This window comes from Montipora foliosa, unplaced genomic scaffold, assembly GCF_036669935.1.
Source record: "Montipora foliosa isolate CH-2021 unplaced genomic scaffold, ASM3666993v2 scaffold_387, whole genome shotgun sequence".
NCBI lineage: Eukaryota > Metazoa > Cnidaria > Anthozoa > Scleractinia > Acroporidae > Montipora > Montipora foliosa.
The window spans coordinates 114,973-135,000 of NW_027179687.1; the positions used below are offsets into that span (position 1 = coordinate 114,973).

The following is a 20,028-nucleotide window of genomic DNA, read 5'->3' on the forward strand; positions in this document are numbered from 1 at the left end:
TTAACCATAGACTTGCAGTGGTGGGGTAGGATGACAATTTGCAGTCATGTATTCTGTCTTAGGCACATTCATTATCAGGCCGAGGTCTTTTGCTGTTGATGCGGTTCTGGTAAGCTGGGTCTGTGCAAGGGGGACGGTGGATTCTAACAATGCAATGTCGTCAGCGAAGTCCAGATCATTAAGTACCTTGGCTAGGTACCTTCTTGAACGACGTGGATGTGTCACAACTCCGGAGTCAATGTCTGAGGTGGTCAAGTCAACCAATATCATGAACAGGAAAGGGGCAAGAACATCACCCTGGAGCACACCGGTTGAGACTTCAAACGGGTCAGAAATTCTCCCATCTACCATCACTGCACTTCCAGAGTTGCTGTACAAAATGTGCGTGTAGCATTGACCACAGCTTCTGGTATTCCGTAGTGGCGCAACACAGCAAACATAACCCTCCTGTCAACGGCATCAAAAGCCTTCTTGAAATCAATGAAGGTGACAGCAATAGAGAGCTGGTAGTCTTGGAAACCTTCCATTATCCGCCTGAGAATGCGGATCTGCTGGGCACAACTTCTCCCAGGGCGAAATGCTGCCTGATTACTCCTTAGGATGGGATCCACATGATCTCGAACTCTGTTGAAAAACTGATCCTGTTGTACACTTTGGCACTTCGGGCGGCGTGAGACTGCTGTAAGCTTCAGCGCAGAAGTCATGGACAACATCAATCATTGCATGGCCGCCATTTTGTAGTGCTTCAGCTTTGATGGCCGCATCCAGTCTAGCAGCTTTATTGATCTTCATTCGTCGTTTAGCTAATACCGTTTCCACTCGTGTCGGTGGTCCAGTTTGGATGTTGAGGTCCTGGGCAGCGGGAAGAGGGAGTTCTAATGGTGATGGACCACTGCTGTTGTTAAGCAGAGAACTAAAATATTCTTTCCATTCTGCAAGTAATTCCACATCACTGGTTGGCGGGGTTCCGTCTCTTTTCTTAACTTTGACACTGGTTTTCTTGCCTTTGCCAGAGAGGTTATGGATGATTTTACATATATAGTTGTATAGTCGCCCTTTGAGTCAGCCAACCTAAGATGAATAGATATTTTTTTTTATGCAAGGGCCAGCTGTTTGGAAGGTATTGGTAGCAAGAGTGAAGTGAGTAGCTCAGATGAAAGTTCTGTGGATTTTAGTTCAGAGAAAAGCTCCGAAATCTCATCGTCTAGCAAGAGCAAGCATTCTGAAAGCGGAAATACTAGAGGAAGAGCACAACGAAGAAAGCTCCGGCATGCGAAAGGTAACAATAAAGTACAAGAACTGGAAGTGAAAAAGTTTGCATGGCCACCGCAAAATATGCAACACCAAGATCTTACAGTAACAGTGCAACTAAGTGGCCCAGTGGTTAAGGCGCTTGCCTTGATATCCGGAAATTCCGCGTTGGAGACCCGCTCTGACCACTCGTTGAATTTGTTCGTGGTAGTCCCTGGTTCAGCTTCCCAACTGCACTGGTTTGCCTCCGGCCAGTTGGGATTCTTAACGGTCACGGTTGTTGTTCTGTTCCGTTTTTTCGTTAATTGTGTTTCATTGGCCCTGCAAAGCCCTTATGGGGGAGGTTAATTATGTAGGTAGGTAGGTAGGTAGGTAGGTAAGTGGGTATGTATGTAACTATTTTGTGGGTATGTATGTAACTATTTTCACGAACCAGCTACCCTGCCAGGTCTAAGGTCGTAGAAAGGGACTAAAGTTCGGAACGGTCTGTCATCTTTTTCTGCCCTGTCCACAAAGTACAATATTACAGCTTTGCGTTGACCAGAACGTTCATTGCCGTAGCTTGTGCGGGCTCAATGAGTCTACTTTTGAAGCAACTTTCACAAGGGAGAAAGGAAAGGCTTCGGGGAAAGGACCAGTTGGTCTAGTGTATCCTCCATTAACGTGCGGGAAATGAGACCCAATTGCAATCAACAGTGTCCTTTTTCGGCTTTGGCGTCAATCATTGTGGCGGGACGGGTAAGTGGGCTACCTTCAGGGTCATGATTGGCCCGGGTTGGATTCCGGTACTCGACGTCATATGTGAGTTGAGTTCAATGGTTCTATACTCCGCTCTGGGATGCTATTCTCCAAGGAATCCGGTTTTCCCCTCTCAGCAAAAACCAACATTTGTTTGATGTGTTTTAATTATTTCATGTGATTTGATTCGATTTACAGTCTCCCAAATTATTGAAACACTTGTGCTAAACTAGGTAAGGTCGAGACTTCAATAAAATGTGATTGTTATTCGTTATTTTCAGTTAACAACCAATTACCCCTATCGCTATGTAATGTGTCAGATCAGGTATAGTGGCTCGTGGTTTAAGGAGGCTCGAAATAGTTTCACACAAATAAAAATATTCTGTCCTTAGACATGGACAAACCGTTTGTGCAAATTTTTCGTAGCTTTCGTGAACAGATGTCTGTTTATATTCCACATATATAAAGAATTAGAAGAAAGGTGAGCGAAATCAGCGGTGTTTGTTTATTTTTCGTGAAGCACTTTGAATCACGAGCTGACGTGAGCAGCTCTTAGAGCTGCTTGTGTGAAAAACCTTTCGAGCCTCTGTCATATGAGAGGCAGAGCAAATCGAATCACTACATGTTCAGTTAAAAATATGCGCGACGTGGGTGTGCTTTCTCTTTAAGCAAAGGCTAACTGATAGATGTACAAAAAGGTCGCTAAATCCCTCTAGGGTGGGTTAGGAGAATTTCTGAAGCAGTGTTGTTTCAGTTCAGCGGATGAAAGCAATCAAAGATGCTATCGTGACTAGCACACTGTATCCTGGGACAACGTTGGTAGCCACGGAAACCGTGTCTTTACACATGGATTCTGACTGGTAAGGTTTCTTGATCACTGGTTTAGGACTGACACCATAAACCTACAATAGAACATACAAAAAGTAGTCTTTTAAAAATTGTTTCTGATTGAAGGTAACCCCTTCATTCGCGAAAATGTTTTGAAAGTATGTGAATTATTTTCGATGGATGAATAAATGGAGTTCAGCTTGACAAATACCATGCAAACCTTTGCATGTTGCCTTCTCGATAAACAAAAAGCCAAAACCATGTAATATGATTAGTTTAGATTAACATTCTCCGTCATTTGTGATAACAGGTAGTCGTCCTCAATTGAAAATCAGGCGATTAAATGTATCAATCTGAATCCAACCATGAAATGCAACCAGTTTACTAAAAACACGCATTTTATTCCTTATAAACATGCAGCAATACTGAGCGGCACTGGTACTTCTTTCGACACTCAAAAAAGCAACAGCCCTATGTACAATAATTTACCTGTTTTGCTTTATCCACACAAAACGATAAGACAGTTTTGGTCTCGCGGTAGGCTTCTTTTAGTCCCTCGTCCACGGCCTCACTCCAGAAGGTCGGCTTCCCCAGTAATTCATAGTTCTGTCTGTAACAAGAAAAGATTTCTATTTGTCTTGGCTTAAATAATAAAGAGAATGCCTGCCCATGAAGATCACAATATTTGCACACGTTTAACTTTGATCTGATATAATAACTCATGATAACAAGGGCAAAAAGAAGCGTTCTGCACGTGCGGCATGCATTTGAGTTCATTTCATTCCAGTCCTTTGCAAAACAACAAATGTGAAATGACCACAGACAACGTGAAAATGAAACAGCTATTTTCGATTCCGTTAAGTTACTACGATGGTGGTGCTACATCCAGTCTTAGGTTATTTAGCTAAAATTTTTCTCTGCGACGTTTACGCTGACGTTGTTAATGAAGTCACTCAATGACGTCCCAAAACTATAGCTACGCACTGCAACACATGTACATACACAAGTACAGCACCGACCAGGGAACAATTCATCCGGATCCTATCTGCAATATTTTTCCATCCACGGCGTGCTTTTTTTCTTCTGTATCATTTCTTCAGTACGTTTGCTTGTGGATACCGTGCTGAAATGGGCTTTACCACGATGTACAACGAAGGAAATATTTGAAATAATTAACTCCATCTGATAGGAAGCATCCAGTTGGATGTATACATAGAAGAATGGTCACGAGTATTAGGTGCGCGCGCACAAGAATCCCTTACGTCAAAGGTGGTACGTGCACAAACCTGCCAACAGATAAGCATACAAAATTTCGAAATAATTACTTGAGGTATTGTTCGTCCCATTTTTGCCAAGCCGGCTGCTCACTTGAAAGGCATAAAGAAGTGTTTACTTTAGGATAATACAACAACAGTGAGATGCACATCTCGTCTCTTGTACCAAGACCTCCCTAAAGCAAAGGAAGGAATGAATAATAAATAAATAAATAAATAAATAAATAAACAGATGACTGAAAAAAAAAATTATATGAGGGAGGGAGTGAGTGAAGGAATGAATAGAGAAATATTTGACTTCAATATCATTTAGAATCACCGAGTTTTTAAGTTTTCGGAATCAACACCATCTCAGCCACTAGTGAACGGTACTTAAAGCTTAAAGTTAACGCGCATGCAAAAAAGGGCGAACGATAGACACCTTATTACGCTTTTTTTCCACCCGAACCGTCATGATTTGAAAAGACCACTCAGAACTGTATTTCCCCTACCAGATTTATCATTTACCACGGTCCAGAGATATAAAACTAAGTATGAGACACAAAAACTACGAACAAACACGCAAAGCTGGGTAAACTTGAAGAGCGCAAGTTTAGATATCATGCTCCTTTGGACGCAGAGAGAAATTAACCCCATCTTGAATCTAGTGTGTACAAATTGAACAACTCACCGAAAACGCCGCTTTTTCGTTTTGAGTCTTTGGTGAGGTTTATAGCTATGAAGTAGCTATAAATATTTAAAGAGGGATCTCCTTTACTGTCTTTACCTTAACTCGCGATACCGGTACGAGGCGCTAACCAAGTGAGCTATGAAGCCAATCATTTGACGTCGGGACCTGGTCATTTCGAAAACGTCGTTCAGAATTACAGGTTCACATTTTCCAAACTTTTTCGTCATTAGTCCAATTCGTGGAACTCGCCAACCATTCAGGGACTGAAGTGGGAGGAACGATGTTGAAACCAGGCGGAAAAAAAAAATTTCGTCGCTATGTGCTCACATTGTCCTCAGAGCTTGAGATTTGGACATTTCACGTTGTATTTTTTCAGAAAACTGAAAAGAAATGTACAAATTTTCACACTGTACGTGCAGAGCGTTTTTTTTGCTCATTAAATGCTATTGTTCTCGTTCTCGTTGACGTCGCCGTCATAGAATCTTAAGCCCGCTGCACACGGTGAGGAAAGAGCTAAGCAAATTTGCTCAGTCGTTTCCTCACGTGCGCGGGGAAATTGTGGTGAGAAATTCGCCTCGCGAGGCCGTGGGGATAAAATCAATCATGTTTGATATTTTTGGCTCCGCGAGACAAATTCCTCACTGTGTGGGGCCACTGTGAGAATCGAGCTGCACTTGGTTTAATCAAGCATCCAATAAAAATACATGAGACTACAGCGGTTCAAGATGATGTCGGAGGAAGAAATTCCGACGTCACTGAACTCACGTGAGAATTCCATGTATTTTTATTGGATGCTTGATTGACCAAGCTCAACTCGATTCTCACGATGGCCGCACAAAACGAGGAATTTGCTTCGCTAGGCGAATTTCTCACCAAAAGTTCCCCGCACACGTGATCATGAGAAAACGGCTGAGCAAACCGCCTCTTGAGGCAGTTTTCTCAGCTCTTTCCTCACTGTAAGGTCCCTATTATCTTAGTGGAAGGCAAAATCTGACTCTACGCCTGTAGAGAAGAATTTGTTACTCTCGACCCTCGCCCTAGGTGAAGCGAATAAATATCGCCAATTGTTATTGGGCTGATACGTAGTGTGACTACCTTTGATTATCTCTAGACCGCATAAAATTGACTCGCCATAATACTTACCCGTGTGAAACCAGTTCTATCCGTCGAGTCATAGACGCACACATTTATCAAGGCGTCCCCCTGTAAAAAAATATAAAGTTTCTTTAGCATATTATTTGGCTTTCGATCAGAAATACTCTTACGAGGAAAGTTAGCAACAGGGTTCAATTTTAACTCGCGGACTTCAAGCCAAATTCGGTATTCCTTTAGGATTCCATCTTGAAAGTCTTCTTTAGTTGACCATTTAGTTTGAGAGAGGAATGGTCGGGGAAAATTATGTTCAGTGAGGGAGGAGAAGGAGGATAACGTTTCAAAAGTAATTTTCTTACTGGAGCAACGTGAACTTCTTTCCTCATTGTTTGATATTCCTGCGAATAGATAAAAGAGATTTAGTACCGTTTTCAGTGGCGAATGTTATCATCTATAAAAGCTGTCCACTGCTGAGCTCTCACACTGGCATTCTAGCGACATATTAGGGAGAGGACATTTCCCGTGTCAGGACAGTGGTGTCTCCCAGATTGTTATACGAATCATCTCTAATGGAGAAAAGAATCTTAGCAATGTAAATGTGGTTGTTTGAAGACAAGTTAAAAGGGAAAACAGCTCACTTCCGGCTTCCGTCCCGTCCGCGTCTCAAAAACGCTCGTGCTTAAGCTGCCTAATAAGCGAACGCTGTAAGTCATTTTTCCATATAGGGGTATCTTTGTTTAAATTTTTTGCCACATTAGCACTCACTAACACAAAGCTATCGTTTTCTATAATCAGTAAACCGAGAATAAAGTACTGACTACTGAAAGTGCATTGCATAATGAGATAGCTCTGAAATTTTGAGCCCGATATACCAGATATCTCTGAGCAATGGCGCTTTGAAAAGTCGAATGTTTGTTTATCGAGAAGGCAACACGCGAAAGTTTGCTTGGTATTTGTCAAGCTGAACTCCATCTATTCAAGCGCAAGGAAGTTCACACGTCCAACGCAAATGCAAACACATTGAAACACGCGCGCGCAATTGAGTATCCCAAGATGGCGGACGAAGTTGATGTGTTGCTTGACGTTCTTTCTCCTTCTTGGTCTTTGGCTAATAAGGCGAAGGCCTCAAAAATAGCATGACAACAAGATCCAAACGTGTATAGACCTTATTCACAAATGGCACTTGTTTTATTATTCTTTTTCTAATGTGCAAATTAGCCTACCAAGCCTCATTTTAGCGCAAGAGTTCTTTTCAATTCACTGTATGGTATCGAAACTTGGTAGGCTAATTTGCACTTGAACAAAAGAATTATAAATTGAACCGCGATAGAATAAGGTCCATGGTTTCGAGACTCTTTCGAAAAAGAAAACTTCGGGGAGATTACCATGATCTAGTAAGAGAATTGCAGCTTGGTGATCGAGCGTATTACTTCTGTTAAGTAATTATATGTGTTCGTTTATTGATCGCCGCAGGATATTTCTTAACGCTCTCAGATATTTTTTCATCCGACGTGATGGAAGAAGCCATCTTTATTTCAACCCTAGAGACATGGAACGGGTATTTTTCACCTTGCGTTTGCGTTACACCAAATCACACGTAAGAAATGCAAACACAAAAGGCGAGCAAATGGAAAATTTTCCATTTCTTGCGTCGGTGCTTGCGTTTGTATTTGCATTATGGTAATTCACACATGTATTTGCTTGCTCTTGCGTCGCTCGTGTGAACCAGCCTTCTAACTGTGCTCAGCTTTAAACCTCGTGCTACATTAAAGTCAGCATCATACTCGGATTTCATTGACATCAATTGACAAGGCTTAAATGTCCTCATTTATTTCTATTAAAATCTTCATTGTAACACAAATTTACAAGACTAAGCTGAGTGTGGAATTAAGGCATAAAGTCTCGTCTTAACACGTTTTCTCTCCCACGTTTTGAGCCGGCAGCGTGAATTTGCTTTGCGTCATGACTATGTCTCTTCATTGTCTGCATCGACTGTGGTTTGCGGCAGAACGTTTTGTGGTACTCGATTGAAGAGCATCCTCTAAATCAAACCAAAAGCCTTTGAGAGACATTTCCAGACTCCATCTAATGTATTAAGACTGTCTAAAGAGATGAAAAATTTGATCTCTTCGGATATCTTAGCTGAAAATTGAAGTGTCCGAAACTTTTAGACAATGATGTCTTCATTTCAGAAATTGCTAGCTGAACGTTACCCTCTAAAAACTTCGCACCGAATCCTTTGGTCATCTGAAACTGCTAGGTGACCTTTTCAAGTGCCCAAAATTGCACAAATATCTCTTCCGAAAACGTAGGGACTACTTTTCCCTGGTTGCGAATCTTTTAGGTAATGTTTTAGTAAAAAAATCTGTAGCTGTTTGGCAACGTAGAACCGAAATTCATACAACAGATAGACTCTCCCGAACACATCAGTATTTCACCGCAGATTATCGTTGGGTGCCCCGGAGATCATGTATCAATGACGACATTGCAACATTCGAAGCAATCGGAAGATAGCCAGACTATTCCATTCAGAAAATATGCCATTCGTATGAAACAATATATTTTCTGAATGAAACTGTAATACGAAAACCAAGTTAGATTGACTTACTCGGCCCCTTTGAGACGTGAATTACCTGGAAGTTAAAATCATAATGATCGTCTCTAGATATCTCTGGAAGCTCTACTTCATTTCTGATGTGGCGGAGAAAGATCTTGCGGCCTAAAAAAACATACAACATTATTCTTCAGTTCGTATCATAAAATTCGTTATTTTTCTCCGAGAGGGCATGGTATCGAATCCTGCAATCTGATTGGTTCTTCGCTAGGTCCGGATTTTCCTATCGATCTCTGCCCACTGGCACGGTAACGCTCGGAGAGTTTTTTGTCTTCGACCTTTAATTTCCATTTTTTGACACCGAATCCGTTTACATACAGGAGTTACTTTTTATTAGACAAGAGGTTTAGAAATATAATTTAAATAAAAATATTCCTCTTTGAAACGTTCAGTTTGTAAATCGCTTTAATGCTACATTCACTATCAAACGCGATGCGAGTCAACAATTTAAAAAGTGATTTCAGAGAGGAAGGGAGAGAGAGGAAAAGAAAAAGTTATTTACCAGCTAAGGGTCGGTGCGCATAGCGAAAAACTGTGACCGAGGTCTTGAAAAGCTGCCTTCAGCCTGCGGCATCGAGCAGCATTTTCAAGACCTCGGTCATAGTTTTTCGCTATACGGACCGCCCAGCTGGCAAATAACATATATTTACTCGTTTTAGTTCATAATAACACAGTTGAGCCGTTCGCTTGTCCCCCGATTGTCTTACAATAAATACATCTTATTCGATGGTTTAACATATAATACGAGCGGATATTTTGCGAGTTGCGTAGTATTTTTCCGAGCCCCGCAGGGGCGAGGAAACATACGAGCAATGAGCAAAATGTCACAAATTTGAATATTTAGTGGGCAAAAACAATAGCTTTGCACGCACTGCGCGTGCGTTTTTCACTTTTGTCCATTTCTTTGCCGTCGTCTTCAAAACAACAACGTAAAAGAGAGGTTGACTAGCAGTAGAGTTATTTTCATAGAGTTATGTCGTAGAGGTAGAGTTAAGTTTCCAAAATCCTGAATTCAAGATTTTAGAAGGCCTAAATCCTGAATTTAGAAATACAAAAGTATCCTAAACATGCATAAAAGCTAACATTAGGCCTAATTAAGCCTAAACAAAAGTTGAGCTTTTATGAACGTTGGCTTCCAAAATCTTGAATTCAGGATTTTGGAAACTTAACTCTAACTCTACGACATAACTCTACGAAAATAACTCTAAGAATAGCTGTCCCCCGTAAAATAGTAGCCAAATTTGAGGTTTTACGACGAAAGTCAGCACTTGAGGATAAATTTTCATTTTCTCCCCTAAATTGAGCGCCGTTCCGACCAGTGTCGCTTTTGGGGAACTACCACACCCTTGTCATATTAAAAGGGTTGAAATAATCATGAAGCGATTACAACAATGTGAATTTATATTTTGATATGACGTTCTCGCTGCCGTCGCCGTTGCTTAAGCTTTTTATTACAGAGGTTAAGCATGACGTTTACGGCCAAGGGCAAACGGCAGTCTCCTGCTTGCCATAAAAGCGTGAAAATTATTTCATTTTAACTTGTCTCGTTCCTTTGAGAAGTTACTTGATACCTGGAGCTAACAGGAGAGAAATGAGTTAATATCGAGCAGGGTTCTTATATTTTTGGCAAAACCCTGCTTTCACTCACGAAATTTGCCGTTTGACGTAAAAAACGAATCAAGAAAACTAAAAGGGAATAATTTGGCCTAGAACGCTCTATAGGGAACTAGAGGCGGCCAAAACCACTTTACTCCAGCCTCATAAGATCCTAGAAAAAGGGTGCAGGGTGCACTTTACACTTGATCTTAGCCAAAAGGCCGAGAAGCGATCTCTCGAGAGTGGAAATTTTTTTTTTCGTTTCGCGGAAACGCATGGGCCCAGCAGGTTGACTTGCTTCTAACTGAACGGCGTCATAGCTCATGCAGTTGGTTGGTTGTTGCGCCTGCATTGCAGAAGTCGTGGCTTTGTATCCCTTCGAAGCCACCTGAATTTTTTAGGTGCGAGGATCACTTCTTCATTTCGTACTGTAACACATGATCGAAAAATATAACCATTCTTCATGTTTCCAAAAGTTTGCAACAACAATTGGACTCTAAGTACCCTAGCAGCGTCTGCAATCATCTGCTCATTTTAAACATGCTTTTTAGCAAATTTCATAAGTTAACTTGCTACTGTGGCAGTTTCTATAGAAAAACCTTAAATAACAATGACCACAACCAGGTTTTCTGAGACCGCGAGACTGAGCACCCCCAGCAAACCATTGTTTTAACGAAAACCGCTGGTCAGCAACTTGGTTCTGGTCATTGTTGTCTAAGGTCTTCCGCCTCAATAGAATGTTTTCACTCGCGTGATCAGTAACCTTGATTTTCTACTGAAACAAAAGAAAACGTTTGCATGATAATAGAGCTCAATTCCCAGAGGATTAGTTGGGGACACCAAGATGGCCGCCGTTCTATAATTTAGGTACACCCAGATGGCCGCTGTGACGTCACGTGAAAACACTCTATTGTTTTCAAGCTTACGTCATTGGCTATTTTGTTTAGTCTTTTGTTTCAAGTTTTGTCGGGAAGTCACTCAAATTGTTTCTCACGAAAGATGCTACATTGTCCAATTTTAAGGCTAAGGTGGAAGAGGATGTGGGAACGCATAACCTCCGACTCCCTGAAAATGGACTTACCACGGCAATTTCCTTATCATTGGCATTTCGGAGCTATTTCAAATACAGCCACAGCAAGCGGCGTAAGTTGTGGAACGCTCTCCCTACTACTAGTTCAAGTAAAATTATTATTTACCCGTGAGATGTGTGTGTGACATAGAAGCGAATACATTGATTCCTCCCTCTGGTAGCTTGGATCCTTTGAAGCCCTTAAGCAGAAAACGGACAAAATAAGAGGTTTACAGATGATCTCCGCAAACAAAGATAAGACATAAATAACTTTGTTGCATGTACAAATGTTGATTGACGAAGACGGGAGCAAATAAGAGATCTAAAGATATTCATCTACCATTGACATTGACGACACAAAATAAAACCATCTCATAATAACAATATTGTAGCTCAGCTGAGCACGAGGCACTGCACTTCTCAAAGCCCGTTGGGACATGCGCTATTGAGCTTTTTTTGGTCATGGCACAATGAAACTATTTTTTGTCTTTTGTAAATATTATTATAGTGTAAATGTTGGCGGTAAAATCTGTTCTCAGGTTTAATCCGTTTTAAATTTTCCCCAGGTTAAATTGGTGGTCCTCATTTTATCTAGGTTGAATACGCACTCAGATGAATGGAAGAAACTTTTTTTGGAGCCTAAATTAGGCCTAGAGAAAAATTAGGATCAGGTTAGGATTATTCTTGGTTATTAGACACGGATATTTATTGACTATTAATATAAAAAAGTAAATAATGAAAAGAACTGTGTTGGGTTGAGCATGTTCGTTGTTGTAGTTTAGTGGAGGGTCCGAGTTAGACTTTCTCAAAGTCGTTCGCTTGGTTTTCTGGTTTTCTGGTCGCGCTCCGCGCTCGTACGATCGCGCTAAGCGCTCAAAAGCTCGACTTGTGAGCAAGTCTAGGTCCGAGTTCGAGAATCAGTAAGTGCATAATGCAATTCTTTTTTGTCTTTCTGTGTTGTAATGTTGAGACTGAATGGATAAGTTTATGGATTCATAAACCGATAAGATGATACGAAACATTAATAAGAAGATATGTTGAGATGCGTAAGGCAGACCTGGATGGAAGGAAAAGGTGTTTTCAATCTGTTTTCGGGGGTCGATAGCTGCTTACAACGAAGAGTGCATATTCAACCTCGGTAAAATAAGGATCACAAATTGTCCAGTTTCGAATTCATCAAAACCACTGGATCGAAGAACTAAAAGCGTCTCTGTACAGGGTTAGCCTTGACCCAAAGTAATTAGATCAATATATATCAAAGAAAAAGTGAAATTTTCAAAGAAAACATCACACACATGTGCAGATGAAAAAACTTTCCCTGATACCCTTCAGGTAGAGGTTAACCCTGTACCAATGCGTCTTTTGCATTTTTGGTCAGCGGTTATAATGAAATTCGAAATTGGACTATTTGACCTAAGTAAAAGCGTATTCAACTTGACCGACAACATGGATGCTTGCGCGACATAGTGTGACAATGAGAAATTTCGTATCTCCGCACGGCCATGTAATATACTCTATGTACGACGCTTTGCTCGACGATTCATTGACAGATTTGACAAGTTTTCGTTTCGACTAGTCAACAGCAACCTAATGTAAGCGCGCGAAACCTAAACGGTCGCTCACTGAATAGTCACGTAAGATAATTTTTCTCGCGAGGGAGCAAGCTATAAGTTGAGCTTTACGTTTCTTCTATTTTCCGACTGATCATGAGTTGAATAATAAATCCCTTATTGGACGATTTAGTGTGTAGTATCGTGGGATATTTTTACCTGTCTCTTGTATTTTGACCCGCCCTACGGGCTCGCCAAAATACAGCAAGACTCGTAAAAATATCCCACTATACACCCTGTTTTCCGCTAATGACGTCAAACTCATGCTTTTAAAATTTATTCAGAAATGTACAAAGGCTTCAAACAAGAAAAGAAATCGGAAAAGTTTTAGGCCTTTTTACATTTCTAAATAAAATTTGAAAGCAAGAGTTCGACTTATTAAAAGGGTGTATAATACACACTAAATCGTCCAATAAGATAATTATAACAAATCGTCCAAATATATCGTGTTGTTTTTGGAACCATTGGATTGAAAAGTCACTTTTTTATTTGCTTTGAAAGACGAAAAAAGTCGTTATACTTTGATCATAACCGAGCAATGAAGGGGAATGGGTTTAATATCGCGCTGACGTCATAGACTACTTTGAATTTGGTTGGTTCTTTAAAAAACAGCGATGCAAATTAATTTGTTACGTCAACTCGGTATAGAACCCATTCCCCTTTATTGCTCGGCTATGGATTAAAGTATGACCACTTGTTCCGTATTTCAAAGCAAATAAAAAAATGAATTTTCAATGCAAAGGTTCTAAAAACAACGCAATGTATTTGGACAATTTCGGAGAAAAAATAAATAAGTAAATAAATAAATAAATAAACTAAACTTGAAAACTGTATTGAGAATATAGACACTTTAATCTAACGATGAGCTGACGCTCGAAAAGGAATAACGCATGCGCATCAGCTCGGAAATCTTTCTGACTGTGGTCGTCAATCAGTTACTTTATCAGCTCATTTGATAAAACCAAATTTTCTTATAACCAAGAATTATAAAAAGAAGTCAAAGTTCCGACCACTCTATTTATCAGGGGCGGATTTAGAGGGGGGCCGAGGCGGCCGCGGCCCCCCCTTTCAGTTCGTCGGAGACTTTTTTTTTGTCAAAATATACAATAATTTTATCATTTTGTAAGCAGTCTGTTGGAGCTTTTGATTTTTTTAGCTAAAGCGTGATTTTTCGCTAATAGTATGACCAAAGTTGTGCGAATAAACTTTCAACTTACAGGCGTTAATATTATCCTTTCGAAATGAGGAAGAAGACTGGATGCGAAATACTTGTCTACAGTCAACCTATCTTACAGAGACTGTAACAACGTAAAATCTTAATGCCTATATATATAACTAGTTATAGCTGTCGCTAAAGTGCCAACGAGCCAAGCTTGCGTGATCTGGCGGCTGCAAACATCACGCGGCGTACTCGTGCGGCACTCTCATTGGTTATCGCTACGGTCAACATTTCATCGCTTTGGTCTACATTACAGCTTTTGGTCTACATTACACTCAAATTTGAAGCGCTTCTGAGATTTCGTCCGCCTAAAAATCTTCTCGCGGCTCTATAAGCTGCCGCCTCGCCAGGCCTTCTGTCTTCAGAAGGCCTGACTCGTTGGCAATTATATATATTTTGTGACTTTGGAGCGAAGAGTCAAAAACCATGCATCATTATAACCATAACTTATAATTTTATTCAATATGGAATCCTGATACATTACGTTCCAGATTGCACCAGAGTGCATGTAAGAGTACCCAAATTTTCAAAATTTTCTGGGGGGGCATGCCCCCAGACCCCCCTAGAAAGTACCGCCTAAGGCGCTACTGAGGCGCGCTAACGCGCGCTGATTAGTATTCTTGTTCGGCCCCCACTTTCAAAAAATGCTGGATCCGCCCCTGTTTATCTCCTTTTAAGTTGCTCAATCAACTCATGAAGACAAAACGACTTATTCTTTTACAATCAAGGTACAAGGTAAGGCAACACACCTGTCCGGTGCAGTTAGAACTACAGTAGCCATTGATTTCCCAGTTTGTTTCTTTTGGCGGAATCGTAAGTGTATAATCTGTGGTTGCTCCAACCACCAATAGCCCCGCATCGTATTTTCTTAGCTGTTTGGTGTAGTAAAACCGGAACCCAGAACTGTCAATTATTCCTTTAAAAATCAAAAAGGAAACGACATGATGAAGGCGCTTGATATATTCAACATTGATATTTCAAATTCTGTGCATCCTGTTCTATGCGACATTCGCGCGTGAGCAAATTTCGAGTTTTCCATCCATGCGTTATTGTCAGGAGCCAATGACTAGTAGCGAACAACTTCCATACTAAGCTCATGTCACGGCATTTTTACAGGCCGGTCTATTTTTAGACTACCTTTTCCTTCGGAGAAAAAAGCCGTTCCGGCCCGGTGACGCCATGATGCCAAGTTCGTTCCTTGTGATTGGTCATCGGGGCCCCACGGGAGTCTCACTCCCGGGAAATTCAATCTAAAAATAAATCGGTCTGTGGAAAATACGTAACGGGAATATAGGGCAGTTGTTCGCTCCTAGTCATGGGTTCTTGTTATTGTTTAATTTTCAAGTGTCTTCCTCAGATTACATCGTGGTGCAATCCACCCTTCTCGCTGAGACATTGAACTTCACTGATTGAACCGTTCTTCGGTCATGTTCACGTTCATGGATAAAATCCCTCACATTCGGTTTTGCCGCGCGCTATTGTCCTTGGCAATGACTGGGAGTATCCGTGCGCCCCTGTCAATTGAGGGAGCTTAAGATTTTACGACGGCGACGGCAACAACAATGGCGAAAAACAATGACATCATTGGTTAAAAGAGCATAAATAATCGTGCTGCACGTGCAGCACGGATTTTAGGACGGATTCTTGCGGTACTCTGCGTCAGGACGCGACGACGTGAAATTACCAAATTTGAGGTTTTGACGACAACGTGAGCATGCAACAGAAAATTTTCTATTCTCTATTTTTGTAACTGTTCGTCCCAATTTATTTCTAGGATACTTCGCCCAAATTGTAAGAAGTGAACGAGATAAAATAACTTCGAAAGAATTATGATAACGCAAAGGGATATTTTAAGGTGACATTTTCGTTGAAGTCGCCGTCATAGATCTTAAGGTCCGATCCCTAATATCTTATCTACACTACTATATCTTGTAAATTTTAGTCAGATCTTTGCATATCTCGGTCAAGAGAGGATGACCTAAGAGAACGGATCCCCATGCCCCATCATCGTTTTTTAAAATTTATCTTTTGTAGTTTTTAACTTTTTAAATCTTACAATGTTATTAAGCAACGTTTTGTCGCAAGTTTTTATCGTCAAATCTTTAATTTCGCAAAGCTATTTTAACTTCTCGTTCCCAACACCGCGCGTATTTAAAATTTCATTACGTCATTACAACTTGCGGTGCCTCTCTAAAATAGCTGAGTAGCTAAAATTAGATTTTAAATAAAAACTATCATTGGAAGAGACCCATGTATGGAGGGATCCGTTCTCTCACGTCATCCTCTCTTGTCACGGTCATGAACTACGTCACAAGGTAGGTGCGGGCGATAAAGGAGGCTAATTCCAAATAAGATCGAGAGCTTCGGGAATGTCGAACTATGCCGAATTTCCATATCGCTTAAAAGAGCGTTTAAGCATTAATAAATATTTAAAATTTGGAGCGGCCCATCGCACTTTGGTCTATCTGCAGTTTGAACAGCATAAATGATATAAACTCTTGTTCTTAGGCCATCGTAGCTTGATTAAGAAAATAACACAAACAGCGGTGATAAACATTGTATTCCAACGCATTTTTATAAAACTTGACGTTTCGTATTTCAACACACATTTTCAAAAGTGACCGTTACAATTTTTAAAAACTATATATATATCGTAAACAATATCAAGTTTTATAAAAATGCGTTGGAATACAATGTTTATGACCGCTGTTTGTGTTATTTTCTTAATCAAGCATAAATGATATCTCATTTCAGACTAATCTGGTGATATAAAAACGCGTCTTGTTTGTGTAATATTAATACGAAATATTCTTACTGAAGTCAATTTTAAAAACATGCTCAACAAAACTAAAGAAATGAGCATCGACCGAAATTCTTAACGTTTCATTACTCCTGGTAGAAAGATACAGATACGAGTAAAATATGACATCCTTCTCGTTCTTTCGTATCCAAGGTCCCAAAGCCCGGATGAGAGAAATTAACGATTATTAATTTACGATTCGTTATCCGTACCTTCCTTCTTTTCAGGATTATCGTAATGTATCTCCAGGATTACGACTTTCGGGCTGTCAGCTGTTCCAATTGGAAAACCGGCATGCTCAGGGTAATAGAAGGCCTAGAGAAAAGGGAATCACGAAATAACACATAATGTTATTCTTGAAGACTGAGATTCTAGGCAGCCACAGGCAACCATTGGGAAACAAGTATCTTAAAATCATATTTCATGTTCGCGCAAAAATTAAAGAAAGGAACGTATGATATAAAGATTTCTTAGCAAAACCAAAGTTTGGCTCAATATCTCACATCACCTTTGCATTTGTCAACTTATCAGAAACACGACTCAAAATGTCTTGCACCCGTTTTCCTCGAGTCTTGCGCCCTCCTCACTCAGTTAGAGGTATTTGAAAAGTAACAATACTACATATACAACAGGTTCTTAATATTTCCTTTCTTTGAAAGCTCAGACTCAACAACGGCGATTGTAACAGAAATGTGAAATCTATCAAAAAGTAGACTGTTCATTCAAAATATTTGACGTCTCGCTTTCGACCATTTACGTCAGGCTGAATTAGCGAATTTCCCGAATCAAAGAAACTGATTACATTTCAACCCATTTCTTTCCTGTTAGCTACAAACTGTCTACATTCACATTCAGATATCGAGCAAAAAGAGAAACAAGTATAATTAAAGGAATTTTCATGGTTTTATGACTAGTAGCAGACTGTCCTTTGCCATTTTTAAATCCCCTGTACGCATGTATGGAGCAGGTTTTAGGCAGCGGCATAAACTCTCGCCTCCTACCAATTTGGCCCAGGTTTGATTCCCATACGCACTTGTGGGTTGGGCCGGGTTTGTTGGTTGTTAACTCTTATTACTGACCTTTCCGCCAATAGCCCATCCAGCAATTGCTGACCTTCCAGTGCATTCCTTCAACGGAGGGGGCATATCAGGACTGTAACAATGGCCTGAGTAGTTCAAATGGTGAACAGGGAAATCATCTCGGCATTCGTATAAGAGAATATGATGAACGACACCCTCGTTCCCTGATTGGATAACTGGCTCAATCTGACAGAAGATTAAGGGAGTTGAACATTTAGAAAATTCGAAATTTGAGATTTGCGCCAATGGTAATGCGTTGGATGACAAAAATTATGCATGACTAAATTAGTATGGCTAAAGGATAAAGGATGTGAGATCGCTGAGGAAGATAAGAAAAAAACAATTTGAGACGAGGGGTAATTTCATTACCTAAGTTTTAAATAAAAAAGTTAGAAAGATGCGTGAAACCGATTAGTTTAACTCAAAGACATGTTTACAGAGGAATAGAGCCTATGAAATACTCAAGTATTTCTATTTCGAGTTATGCTCTAGAATGGCTTCATTTACCATGCGTTGTCAACTTAGCCAATCAATGTACGATTCCCTCAATTACGTCACATACAGAGCAAACGGGAAAGGTCAGGCAAAATTTGCGGTCTAACAACAATCAGGGAAAAGAATAAGTGATTTTATCTTATTTATTGCCTGTTAGCTACAGATATCAAGCAACCTCCCTCAAAGGAGAGAGAGAAATGGGAGTAAGAGAATTTTCATACTTTTATAAATTTTTACCTCCCTGGCGTTTGCCGTTTGCCAGGTCTTATCTCGTATCTCTCCGTCAACTATTGAATTACTGCTAGGACCTACAAAACTGGGCACCGTAGTTGTTCGCTCATGGTCATATCCTCCTGTTTAATTTATACAAATGAGTAAGTAGTAAAAGAAGAAATTGCACATTGGTTATTTCAGGATAAAATAATATTACCTTTATGATATGATGTTTTTCATTCAGTCTGGGGATTTCATGCACCACGCATATGTAACTAGTTTCATCGGCCGGGATTGTGGTCTGGGAAATAGTTTAAAATATTGCAACGACGCCGTCAATGGAACTGTCAGTATGTTTATTAAGTTAAAAAGGCTCAAAATAATTGATTAAAATCATCGTCATCAATATGATCATAATAATAATAATCATGGTCAACCCAAACATAAACTGCAGCAAAAATCGGCTAATACTATAGCTAGTTCAAATGGAGAAATACCGATAACGTAGTTTTATCACATTTTCTGGCCACAAGTTTTGAGATTTGCTCCTAACCTTCATCATCAGAGAGCAAGGCTGCAAACTCGAAACCTCTGATCGAGCCAGGGATATCTCTGCGATCGAAATTATTTCACTTTAAAAATCGGACTAATGTGGCTTTTTTTCCAGTGTCACATGAAGGTCGATGAAAACAAAAATCTCCGCATGCCTAGAAAAAAGCCAGCTTTTACGAAGAACTCGTCCGTTTCTCAAGATTCATAAGACTAACGACCGTTAAAAGCTCCGTTCAATAGCCTGGCTTGGTGCCAGTGGAGACAGGAGAAATATGCAGATTGACGACGTTTTTAAGGCCCGAGTTCTCTCCCCCCCCCCCCCCCTCCCCCCCTTCGACAAGTAAAATCGTCTGGGGTTAGACAGAGTAAAATCTATGAGTGGCCACTGGGTTAAGACGTTTGCTTTTAGCTACCAATTCCCAGAGAGATGTAAAACCGTCTCACTGATCTTCGCTATGAATTGAAGTCAGCTGTCTTTTTGCAGCACTTTTAATTATGTTTGCCGTGTAAACTCAAAACTGAAATCGTTACATGACTGAGCATCATTATTACTATCGTCATAAATCATTATTATCACTATCAACGTCATTATCATAATAATTTATCACAACTATTGATAATTCGTCGTCATTATCATAATATTTAGGGCAATACATCATGATAATTATGATAATATAATTATCATACCTTGTTGTGTATTAGTTCGAATTGTTTTGTATCAGGGGGTAAAGTTGGTCTCTTTGAAGCGGAGTTTAGCAAAAACACACTTCTCGCTCCTCGGTTTTGTGGTCTGTGTTGTGGAATGGAGTTTTCTGATAAAGGGTCGTCGTGATGATAGGCGTAAATTACTTTTGTTGTTCCTGGCTGCAAGATTAATTGGATTATCACCATCATGAACAAGAAAATGGTTCCAAGATAAGGATCCGAT

General features: G+C 40.2%; 2 protein-coding genes across 2 annotated transcripts in view; both read right to left on the reverse strand.

Annotated features, from left to right (window-relative positions):
• Positions 1–351, reverse strand: LOC137987750 (uncharacterized). Its single transcript, XM_068833824.1, has one exon. The coding sequence runs from the start codon at positions 349–351 to the stop codon at positions 1–3; it is 351 nt and encodes a 116-aa protein (XP_068689925.1).
• Positions 352–2,138: 1,787 nt separating this feature from the next.
• LOC137987748 (DBH-like monooxygenase protein 1) overlaps positions 2,139–20,028 on the reverse strand; it is a 22,201-nt gene continuing 4,311 nt past the window's right edge. Inside the window, exons 3-14 of the mRNA XM_068833817.1 lie at positions 19,788–19,964; positions 18,766–18,849; positions 17,841–18,026; positions 16,974–17,076; positions 14,711–14,877; positions 11,260–11,332; positions 8,487–8,572; positions 6,213–6,251; positions 5,905–5,964; positions 4,143–4,267; positions 3,307–3,427; positions 2,139–2,891 (exon numbers count right to left, since the gene is read on the reverse strand). Coding sequence (XP_068689918.1) covers positions 2,745–2,891; positions 3,307–3,427; positions 4,143–4,267; positions 5,905–5,964; positions 6,213–6,251; positions 8,487–8,572; positions 11,260–11,332; positions 14,711–14,877; positions 16,974–17,076; positions 17,841–18,026; positions 18,766–18,849; positions 19,788–19,964 — 1,368 coding nt within the window. The 3' untranslated portion in view covers positions 2,139–2,744. The remainder of the gene's footprint in view (positions 2,892–3,306; positions 3,428–4,142; positions 4,268–5,904; positions 5,965–6,212; positions 6,252–8,486; positions 8,573–11,259; positions 11,333–14,710; positions 14,878–16,973; positions 17,077–17,840; positions 18,027–18,765; positions 18,850–19,787; positions 19,965–20,028) is intronic.